General features: G+C 39.2%; 1 protein-coding gene across 1 annotated transcript in view; it reads left to right on the plus strand.

The window, feature by feature from the left end:
* Nucleotides 1–10,133, plus strand: part of UST (uronyl 2-sulfotransferase) — a 288,796-nt gene extending 278,663 nt beyond the window's left edge. The window contains exon 8 of the mRNA XM_084625151.1: nt 5,655–10,133. Coding sequence (XP_084481277.1) covers nt 5,655–5,938 — 284 coding nt within the window. The 3' untranslated portion in view covers nt 5,939–10,133. The remainder of the gene's footprint in view (nt 1–5,654) is intronic.
* The last annotated feature ends 1,851 nt before the right edge of the window (nt 10,134–11,984 follow it).

Genomic DNA, 11,984 nt, shown 5'->3' on the forward strand with positions numbered 1-11,984 from the left:
CTCAAAGGAAACCTGCAGAACACTTTCAGAAGACAAGCCTGGGAGTTTAAATTCATAACTCTGTTAGACACTAAAAATCATGGACTGAACAGAGACACTGGCTTATTACAACCATCAGTAACCCACGGACCCTCTCTTCTTGTATTATGACTGCAGAGGTGTTCACGGGCCACTCTGCCTTGAATGGACCCTTGGAATATGTGCTGACTACTTATGCTAAACAATTTGTGCCACCTTGCATTTAGCTATGGTCCTCGGAATACCCTTCCCACACCTTAAGAGCTCTCTGTAGCTCGAAATCCTGTCTCTCTCACCAGCAGAAGTTGGTCTGATAAAAGATATGACCTCACCCACCTTATTTGTCTAACCATCATATTCACACAGTTTCAGGGCAGCAGAGTTGGGTTTTCCGTTATCAGCAGTAGATGGGCTGGTGTGCAGCTATATGCTGTTGCACCACTCCGTCATTCTAAAGCTCCAGCTTCGGCCATGTTAACTCCTTGAGTTGCAGCTCCGCTCACCTATGTCTCCACCCTGAAAGATGCTGAGAACTCTCAATTCCTCGTGATTTCATTTGGAATTGAGAGTGCTCAGGATTAAGACCCCAGAGTCTTCTCATCTGAAAATATTCAGTCGTTCGAGAAGGCGGAGTGATTTCCTAAATTCTCCATTTAGTAGAGATTTTTTTATCCTTATTTTGATTTAATATGGCAATGCAAAATTTTTCATGCAAGGGACATATGAAATAGTTTCCTACATTTCAGATATCAAACTGCTTTATTGCATTGAGGGATACAGATTTATTCTTGCTTTCTTTCTTGGTAAATACTTGTCACCAAGTTACCCAAAATGTATTTAATTTTTTTCATCCCTAGTTGCGTTTCAGTTTCTTTGTATCTTGGTTGTGTTAATACAAGACAGGCTGTGACTACTGCAAGAGGTTTTGCTCACTGTACAGTATATTCTTTTTAGTAAATTAAAGGAATGCCAAAACAAACACAGAAAAAATAACCCTAGAAAGTAAATGGTGTAGTTTGTTGCTCTCCATATGGTGAATTGTCACAAAGGTCATAAAAGGGGGGCGGGCGGTACCCTGTCCTCTGGTGGAGCAGCTGGATTTACATAACATTTCCAGATTGTTTACTTTGGCATGCTGCCAGATCTGCATAATTTTTATATTATGCTTGTTTGATGGATTAAGGGGAGGTGGTAACGATGACTTCAAGGAGTGGTTCTGTCATTTCCTTTTTATTTGTATTAAAGGGCCTTTTAAGAGAGTTGAAGATTATAAACTAGTCTAACTAAAATTTAAGTACAAATCAAGGTGAAGATCAGTTGCGTTATCAAAACTTAGCTTAGATCGAAGCCAGGAAGGCAGGCCCATTTTGATCATAGCCCTGGCCTGCACTTTTTCCCAAACAGCATATATACTTTTGTACTTTTACAGGCAGTTTATTACTAATTAAGAGCAGTTACTGTGAGGCAAACTGACAAAAGCCAAGAAATCTAAAATGCTCCTGAACAATCAAAAATAACCACAATGGGCTTGAGGTTCCCCTCCCACAGAAAAACTCACTGGAGAGGAAAATCACATCTGGAGACTGCAAGAAAAGCCTCATGAAGTTTCCTCCTCGTCATCTCCAAGGGCAAAGGGGGAGGGCGGTATGCGTTTGCAGCTTCTCAAAGCAGAAAGAGGGGGAGGCATGCTGTAACTCAAGGATCTGTGTGGTAAGCAAAGGGCAACTGCACATAGCTAAAAATCCTCTATGCTGCCTGCAGGCCTCTCCTCCCCAGGAGCAGCCCAGCTTTTCTAGCATTGCTGCCATTGGCACAATTCCTTGTGACTGAACACAAGCCCCTCTCTCTCTCTCTACTGGAGTTAGCAGCCACAAAGGGGAATTAGTGCTGCTAGAAGTAGGGATTTCCTACTGGGGTCCCAGAGAGACCATGTACAGAGAATAGCTGTTTCCAGTTCTTGCCCAGTGCCCCCACATCCCTCCTCCTGCCTCTAATCTGTGTCCTGTTTTGGAGGCGCTCCAAGGGAAATGGTCATGCAAGGGAACATACAGTGAAGGCACAGATCTCCCTTTTTTTTCCTTCCTTTCGTCCCCCTTCCCCCTCCCACACACACCAGATTATGCTTTCCTCTGCTCTCATGGAACTGGAGAGGAACAGCAGGCTCAGTAATTGCTAAGCAGGAGTAAGGGGGAAATATTTCACTTAAACTTTTTTTTAATCTACTACCAAATACATGCTAGACACTGTGCAGTCAAATATGAGGACAAGGTCCTTGCCCTGTGCAATCTAACTAGAATATTACTAAAATAAACATAGCTTTGGCTTTGAAGGCTCTTTCTGTTTTTAAGTAAGAAAACATGGATTGTAGCTGGAAAGTGTATTATCCAGGTCTTGCACTCACATAGCTGTTGTTCTATGCTTCCAGTCATCTGAATTTTCACAGGCATTGTTTTATTTATTCTGTTTTGCTTTGTGCATGCCTTTATGTAATGAACACTGTTATTGGGCCCTCTAGGTAAACTTAATATTTTTTCCTAAAATAGATGTCTTGTGGCTTTTATAGCTGGTTAAAAATATTACTGCGTTCCCTAAAAATCATTGTAGATCATTCCTGCTGGGTGAATATGTAGGTGTTGGAGTTCACAAAGTTGCTTCACTGTTCCTCCTAGGAACTCTGCCTTTGGAGCTATTGATCTATCTTGTAAACATATATGTAAATAATTCTTCAAATGTGTATATATGGGCCCCGACCTGTGAAGCACTTAAGCATACGCATAGCTTTGTTCACATTCACAGCTCCACAGACTTCAATGGAACAGCTCGCCTGAGCAAAATTATGCACATGTTGGTGCTATGCAGGACTGGAACCTTTCTTTATAAACTACAATGGCTTCCTTTGGATGGAATACTGTATAGACCAAAAGTAGCTTTTTAGTTATATTAAACCATGTTGAGCTGTCCATGGTAGTCTTGCCTCAGCATGCTGGTTGTGTTTTGTTACTTCTTTGCCCAAGAAGAGGCAGCTACCAGTAAATCTTCCCTAGCAGGCAATTTAATTTAACTAGCCTCTCCAGTGCCATAAGATCTCTCTTCTCAATACCCCACTGCTGTGTCCTCTTGGATCTGTCCAAGCCTGTAGTGGTAACTGCAGGCACAATAAAGTGGATACTCCAACAGCAATACCAAGGCCCCCTCTGTTGTGACAGTTAATGACTAAAGTTGTGTGGAATATTTAGATTTCTTATTGGCAATTGGGAGGCACAGATGATGATCACTTCAGGGAAGAAATGAGCAGCAGAAACAGAGAAATTATCCAAGATCAAAGATCCGGTTTTCATACAAATCTTAGTAGTAAACGATGACGTAACAAAGAAGTATAAAGAACTGAACAGATAAAAATTAGTTCAGTTGTTTTTAAAATGGTTGTATTCTGGTGTTCCTCTACTAATAATTTATGTATCAGGAAGTTTGTGAAGGATAAGTGCTGCTTTGTAGGCTAGCAGAGTAAAAGGGTGTGGGGGTGAGAGAGAGAGAGAGAGAGATCACATGGTTTCGCGTCAACAGTTTGTCTTAGCACCAAAGACAAAATATTCCAGTAGACCTTTTAGATAATGGCAGTCTGGTACAATCGAGATCTGCTATAACACAGAGATAAGTTTGATGACAAAGAAGACAAACTCAGAGAAGAATAAGATTCTCAGATTTTTCTTCCTGCTGGGTTTGTTGATTTGTGTTTCTCTGATATTAAAATAAAACAATACTTAATGCTTTCAGGTCAATCTGAAGATGTTGGGCTCTAATAAATCACCATGAAGATGTTGAGAGACCATGGTGATGCATGTGGTATAAAGGAATGTATAAACAGGCCTTTCTCTTTATTTCAAGGAAACTTGCAAAGTGGTATAGGATATACACTACCGCCTTTATCCTTGCTCTAACTACGGGTATCCATCACTCAGAATCTCTGTCACCATTGTCTTGTAGCACTATCTTCAGACCAAGGTGACAAAGCCAGGTGGAACAACTGTCTCATCTTGCTGTTTCATCTCTTATTTCATGTCAGTGTTATCTAATATTTTGAGATCAAGATGTCAGTGGTAGGACCAAAATCCTTGATTCCCCTTTTCTTAGTTCTCCAGCCTGAACCTTTCAGTGCAACTCTCAATCTTTTTTTAAGAACATACAGCCTTCATTTTAGATCCAAACATATACGTCCCACATAATTTACTGCTGTTTCCCTTTCTGTTACTATAAATCATGAATATCGTACGCTCTGCATTGGGAAAACTAAGTGTCAGGAAACATGATTAGTTATAGAGATGAATTCCTCACCATTTTACATTTCCATCTCCACTTTTGCTAAAGAAAAATGTGGACATTAGGGAGGTTTCACAGTTAGAAGTTTAGTAAGTGGCTTTTGATCTACAGTATTAATGGCACTCTGAGCAGTTCCCTCCTCCTTACATTGACTTGTGACTTCTCTATCCAAAAGAGGAAGAAAATGTTGGGGATGCTCAATGTTGTCTCTTGGTCTTATGTTTCCATCTAGTGGAAAACTGGGAAACCACAAAAGTAAACATGCCCTTCTTCTGACCTGGCGAGCTCTTGCATGTTTTTTTCTCTGACATTAAAATAAAACCAATTCTTGGGAGAGAAAAGACAGCTATATGCTTTTGTTAAGTGAATAATTTTATTAGGTGTTGAGTTGTTTTATGTGAACTTATCACTTGTGAAAGCTATCTGATGCAATCCTATAGACTCAGGACAGGGCAAGATTCTTCAGACAGTCCAGTCAATGCACCTTAATTAACCATGGAGGGACCACCATTAGGGTGAGAATTCCCCATGCACAGCCAATCCTTGACATGTCTGCTACGGCTTTCCATTGGGCACTAGATTGTAACTCATCAAACTCATTTCACAAAGGCAAGCAAACAATCATCAGGTGAGAACAACTGTTGATCGGTACTAGCGTGCTGGATTCAGACAGGTAACATATGGGTTTGTGGCACTATATCTCATTACCAATTCCCCCTCCCCCAGCTATCTATCTAAATTAGAACAAGAAGAAAACACAAAGTATTTGGTATGTTTTTTAATTACTAGACCTAGCTATTTTGGTAAACATTTTCCCCCATAGCTAATGTTTACAGCAGACCAAGAAAGTACATTAAGTATTACATTGGAGACAATGGTTCCATTGAGCTCTAATAAATATTTAACCTTCCAACTACTTGAGAAAAGTTTTCCCAAGCTAGGTGTGATTATGTATTTGTGTACACTTAAATTATGCTCATTCATGATCCTAGTTTACTCAGAGAAGTGTGGCCAATTAGGAGCCTAGCTTGCCATATCCTGGCTAAATACAAGATTAGTGCAAGCGTCATTAGATAACCCCAGGCATAGAATAGCCATGTTCAAGTGTGCATGTGCAAATGTGCATGTGTAATTTTGAAAGTCTGGTCCACTATACTTTGTCCTTCTTTAAAAGTTTAATATTAAAAATTACTACACAAAAAGGGCTGGAGACATTTTTTTTAATCAATAATACAGTAGAACAATGCCTTAGTTCTAAAGAAGAATGTGATTTTTGGTTCTAACTATTGATCAGATCCAAATTTTTTTTTCTTTTACAGAACATAGGAAACTTGGAAATCTGACTGTGACAGTGAAAAAGACCATCCCTTCTCCAGAAGCCATACAGATCCTCTACCAGCGCATGAGATATGAATATGAGTTCTACTACTATGTCAAAGAGCAGTTTCACCTGCTAAAGCGCAAATTCGGACTGAAGTCTCATAGCAGTGAACCGCCTCCCAAGCCAGAATTCTTTATTCCTTCTCCCCTGGAAACTGAAGAACCGATAGATGATGAGGAGCAAGATGATGAAAAGTGGTTAGAAGATATCTATAAAAGGTGATGCAAGCACCGAGCTCTTCTCTGGTGACCCCTCCAGCTTTCTCAATATTTTTTTATTATTAAAAAAATATTCCTTAAGGGACTGAATTAATGCGCAGCAGCATTTAAAACAAAAAAAAGTTCCCACATGTTGGGGCAATTGAGAGACACCCGGTTTTGCGGGTTATATTTGTTTAATTTTATTATATTTTTCTTGACTCCATAGGATCCTTTATATGACATATTTTAAGATGGAACCATCTGTCATCTCATCACAAAATAACTTTTGCACAGTAAAATGCTTCTGTACACATGTACCCATTTGCAAAACAACATATATTATGTTAGACGTCATTTACCAAGTAACTTTCATAAAATCTCTGTCACCAGTAAGTCGTAATACCATGCCCATTACTGTGGCATTGAACATCTGACACCGTTTATAAGCTAGTAGGGATACCACTGAAGCATAGCAACAACATCTGAATAGCAAGCAAATATAAATGGTTATATGATCCAGAGCCATTGTTACAACACACAAGGTTCAAACTGTATTGGACTCAAAACAGAATAGACAGTCTCCCCCGGGGGGCTTCCAGTGAGAGGCGTCCAATGTACACTTCAACCAGATTATATCTGGCGAAATAAAACAGGTTAAAGAACCCAGTTAACTGGAAGGGTTCACAGAGTCAAAATGGAAAAAATTATCAGCGAAGTTGAATGATTGAGATGAACGGGTCGATGGAAAGCCAAGGGGACGGTATTGTGTGGTCTTGGGATTTTATTTCTGCAGTTGAGAATGTTGCTCTGAGGCCCTGGAGGAAGAGGTGTGGGGCGTAGTTTTTATTTTAAAGAAAAAAATTATACTATTGTTGTTCCTACCATGGTCACAGACCCAAAATTATACACAGAAGTTATTCATGCTTTCCTTTAGTATGAAGATTTCTGTAACCTCAGTTCTGTGAGTCTTCATATCTCATGCAAATAATTAACAGAATTAAGGTGAAATACAGGTGAGGACACCAAATTTGGGTGGAAGTGAAGTAAACGTGATTTTAAAATGAGGGATTTTTTTGTAATAAGAGACATTGACAGGTATGACTGACCTCTTACATATTGATAAAATAAAACAAAGAAAAAGAATATCAATGTGGCATCAGAAAAACAAAACACATTGAATGGTATATTGGTATGAACGACGCTGAAAGTTTAAGTATTGTTATCAGGAAACACTAAAAAGTGGAGTGAATGGGACTGGGTGATGAAATGGGGAAAGTTCCATTTAAGTTTTCCCCAGGATTTCTGGTACAGTTTTGTGACATTTAGGACTAGACTTTAACGTGGACAATGTGCCCATACACGCCAGTAAGTATCTACTTTGCACTCCTAAACAGACTACTCCAACCTTGGGTCCATGCACATAGGAGTAAGCAGAGCTGCTTACCTGTTTGCTCCCTCCCTGGAGCCAAGTGAGTGAGGGATGGGTGGAGTCTTGGCTTCACGTGCACACTTGCTCATCAGCAAGCTGTGTCAGTGTGGCATGAGCAGGCGTAAACTACTAGCGCATAGACCAAGGAAGAAGCGCAGGAGGAATTGTAAATCCGAGGGGTGTCTCTACATCACAATGCCTCCCTATATCACTTCTTGGAGGGGTACAACATGTGCACCACACCTTGCATGGGGCTGTGCCTATATTCACAATCTAATCGTTGCTAGATTTCTTCTAGGCCAGTGGTCTTCAACCTTTTTTCATTTGTGGACCCCTAAAAAATTTTGAATGGAAACCTTTGGAAATCTTAGACCTAGTCAGCAAACTTCCAAGGGTCTGCAGACCACAGGTTGAAAATCACTGTTCTAGGCAATTTTGGCTGGTCTCTTTGGTAATTGCTTCAGGGGAGTTTCACTGTCTATGTATAGTCTGCAAAATGGATCTCCATTTGGAAGTAAAAAGCAAAAGTTATTTTGTGATTGAGGTATGCGTACAGGCCCAAGCTATGAAGTGCTTTCCAGAGGCTTACCCTTCCATGAGCCTGCAGGGATCCAAAATATATGGTGGGCCATCTTCATTATCTAACTGGTCTTTATTATAGTCGTCTGCAGAGAACAGAAGTAAAGAAGCATAATCGTGTTAAGACATGATAATTTTCAGAAAATATTACGGGGGGGTGGGATTTTATTCTCACTCCTTACATCCCAGTTGTGTGGTACCAATGCACTACTGTGAAAGAAGGCATTAAAGAAAGCTGCAAGTGGCATAGATGACAATTAACATAGTCACTAAAATATGAATCTGCTGCATTGTATATTTTAAGTGGTTTCTATGAAATTACATTGAAAGAGTAATGATTAGTTTACACACTGTGGAATTGTTATATTTTGGAAAGACAATTAATATTCTCATCTTTTTAAAAACAAATTCTGTCCAAGTCCTTTCACAAGTGTCATAGCAGAATAATCAGTCACTTAACTCATTCACCCTTCCTGCAAATTCACTTCCACTTACTATAGACATTTCAGTCTATTTTTATCTTTATTTAATGATATCTTCAGCCCTAATTATTTTATAGCCTAAACATAAAAACTGGTACGTGATTTATTCTCTGGGTTTTAATGTTGTATTTTTCCTAACAACTGACCTGGCCGCTTCTCCCTGAATGGTAACTTCATGAATGTGTTGGCACATAAATGTCTACAATTCCTGGCCCAACAGTCCCTTTGTTTGTCATGAAATATGTTTTATATTTTACTTTAATGTATAAAAAGAACATTTTAAGCTGGTTAATCTTTGATTTATTTATTATAACTTTCCAGAACATTCCAAATTCTAAGTTGCTCAGGAAGGAGTTGATTTAAATGGTTTTATTTTGGTCTGATGGATTTCTTTTTTTCTAAAACAAAAAAATCACTGTTATAAACCTTTAGCCCACAACAGCTTTGCAGTAAGTGCCGTATATGTAAGGGTACTCGATAAAAATAAGAAAACATATCTGTACATTAGCTTAGCTTTAAATGAAAGGAATCTTTGGCATGAAATATTCTTTAACTTATTCACTACCCTCTCTAAGATTCTGAAATATAAAAAACCCGTGTGGGAGGGTGGGGGGAGGTTTCGTTTATTGGGACTTTTTGTTTTTAACTCCAGTGATGTTTGAAAATACAACTTGTGCTGTTCTACTCTGCTTCGCCATATCCTGTTTGGTTCCTTCTCACCATAGCCTATTTGGTTACTCAAATTTTCCTTATCTGAATGTAATGCCAATGGATGGCACTTCATCTGGACACTCACCCTGTAGAGCTTTGTTTTATACAAAATAATTTATTATCTAAAAGGCCATACTGCAATAGTCAGATTCAGGCAGGTTGTTTCTGGGTGGTTATTCTACATCTTGAATTGCCTTGAGGTACAAGGCCAAAGACTCAGTTACTTTAACCACCTGATAAGTGCTGTAAATATCCAGAGATGCACTGCCTGGTCTGCTTTATTGCTGTGAAATGGAACTTATTTTTATGTACAAAGGGAAACAGTTTAGACCCATACCCTGCATTTTACTAGATATTATAGGTAAGATTGTATTGGATACCCAGGCTAAAAAGCTCCAATTGTTTCCAGAGTCTAAAGCCATTTTAAAATATAAAAGAATCACCAGTGGCAGTGCTCTCGTACTAAACAGAAAATAAACCATTGTTATAGTGCAACATTCTGGGGGGAAAATAAACGTTAGTTATACATTTCAAGTGACAGTGATGAATGGGGCGTGTGTGTTACTGTTTCTCTTCCATGTGCATGGCTGCATCAGAACATCTAAAATGCATGAGGAGGAGTAGCTCAAGCTAACCGAATGTGTATAAAATGAATGGTACATTTGGAGTATTTCAGTTTGTTTTAAGTTCTTTGTCCCTGGTCTTTGTGATAAGTTGCTTTGATTTTGTTGTATAGTTTGATTATCAGTGCCATAAAAACGTTAAACGGAATGATAAAATTCAACCATTGGTGAATAAATCTTCAGGTTCTAGTGGCTAAAAGCCATTGAAGTCTGACTCCTATCAGTATTTATTACAGTAAAATTAGTTTTTAAAGGGAGGGCACACTATTTGTACTGTTAGGGAAACCAGGTTGAATGGCATTTTGTACACTCACACCAAAAAAAATAGTCTATTGTCCACCAAAATGTAATTTAAAAAAAAACAAGTTTAATTCCCACACAAAATAAAGCCCTGTCATTCACAACTAAGGTTGAATGGTGCTTTGTTTTTTTTCCTTAACTTAAAAAAACCAACCCTGCAGTATTCCATATTAATAGCTCCAGCACGGCAGAATCATTACTGTAAGCCAGAATGTTTAGGATCATTGCATTGTAATACCATAGCACTTTCTCTTTTTTTAAAGGAATCAGTGCACAGAGGTCCACTGAAAATAATTCAGCATCCTGTTTGCACAAGCACATAAGCAAAGCAAGTACTCAGCATTGTTATTTATAAATTGTCATCAATGTACTTGATCCCATGTACAAAATGAAGACGACTAAGACCTTATCATACGGAATTTCAGTCTTAGGACCTAATCTTGCAAACCACTACCAGCCGTCGTGCTTACTGCCATGAAATCAGTGGAGCTACTCTCTCTGGTATGCACTGCTCACTAGTCAGTGTTTGAAAGTTTAAGCCCTTGTTCAGACACAAACAAAACAGTTCAGATGTGCATATCACACTGGAAGACAGTTCAGTGGAAATGACCCTTAATGGGCAAAACTTTGAGTAGCAGGGGAAGAAGCTCATTTTAAAGATTTTTTTGGTAAGGCCCAGATCGTCACCTGGCATGAATTGGCATGGTACCATTGGTCTGGCTGCCTATATTTTGCCTCACATATAACTCAAAAGCTGCCTGATGCATTTGCTTCCAATTGTCCAAAAATTGATGCATTCTGTGCGTAACTGTGGCATGGAGGGAATTTTTACAGCTCTGTTATAACTTGTTGAAAATAGGGCTGTGTAATGGAAATGCTGACACACCTTGACTGGAAGCACAAACATGGCACTGCGTGGTACCTGACTGGCTTTTTTGATGGACATGTGCATTCCTTCTTTCGCATACAGCTCTCCTGGCTGGCAGGCCGCACAAATGTATTTGGCCACATGCTGTGCTTCCCCAAGTATGGCCAGAATCACAATTGAGCATTAGTCAAGTGGTAAGATTTGACCAATAGTGTATTTGAATGTGGATTTTGAGTATAAACGTGAATTTCCTTTTCTTAGTATATAAAGGAAGTATACAAGTCTGTTTTTGTATTTAAGTGGTTATGGAAGAATTTAACAGTCTTAAAAGAGGAGCTAATGGGAGCAGATTTTATGCAAACCTTCTTCACATAGTCCTTTCAATATACCTCATCTGTAACAGTCTTTCTATTCCAGTTTTGGTGTCTCTTGAACAGAGATGCCAGTGGCAATGAATTGTACCCAACTGCGTGGAAGTTTGTGCTGTGAAGAAATGTGGGGATTAGGATAGGACCAGAGGGGATGGGCTGTCCACTGATAAGAGCAGGGGCCTGAGAAATAAAACGTAAGGGTTCAAGTTCCAGCAGAGACCTTACACAAGCTGTTTGCTATTCTTGTGCCTATCCAGTTTCACCAAGTGCGTTGACAAAGTGGGACCATGACTTAAAACCAAATGCTGCCTCGGGTATGAGCTTCACTGAGTTAATTTTTTTTAATTCTTTTGTGCACGCTTCAAAACTGCAAACCTGCCCAAGAAACTTTACTAACTATCTTCACAAGGAGACAGCCTTCACTGGTGAATGAAGACCAGGAATTGCTTGGATTCATGGACCTGCCGGAACAAAGTCTACCCAGGTTGATCTCTGGTACTGCCAACCTATTACCTCCAAATTCAGTGCTATAGACAATCAGAGACTAGAAATCATTAGCTAATGTTTTCCCAACACTTCCAAACTGTAAAGTGCACTATACTGCAAATTCAAAGTATTACTGGATAATAAGCTTTGGTTCATACCATGCCAAGATGATATGGGAAAGTTAGGGAATGTCTACCCTGTGAAGTTAATTTGGATTAA

The sequence above is a fragment of the Lepidochelys olivacea genome, assembly GCF_965140295.1.
Source record: "Lepidochelys olivacea isolate rLepOli2 genome assembly, chromosome: 3".
Taxonomy (NCBI): Eukaryota; Metazoa; Chordata; order Testudines; family Cheloniidae; genus Lepidochelys; species Lepidochelys olivacea.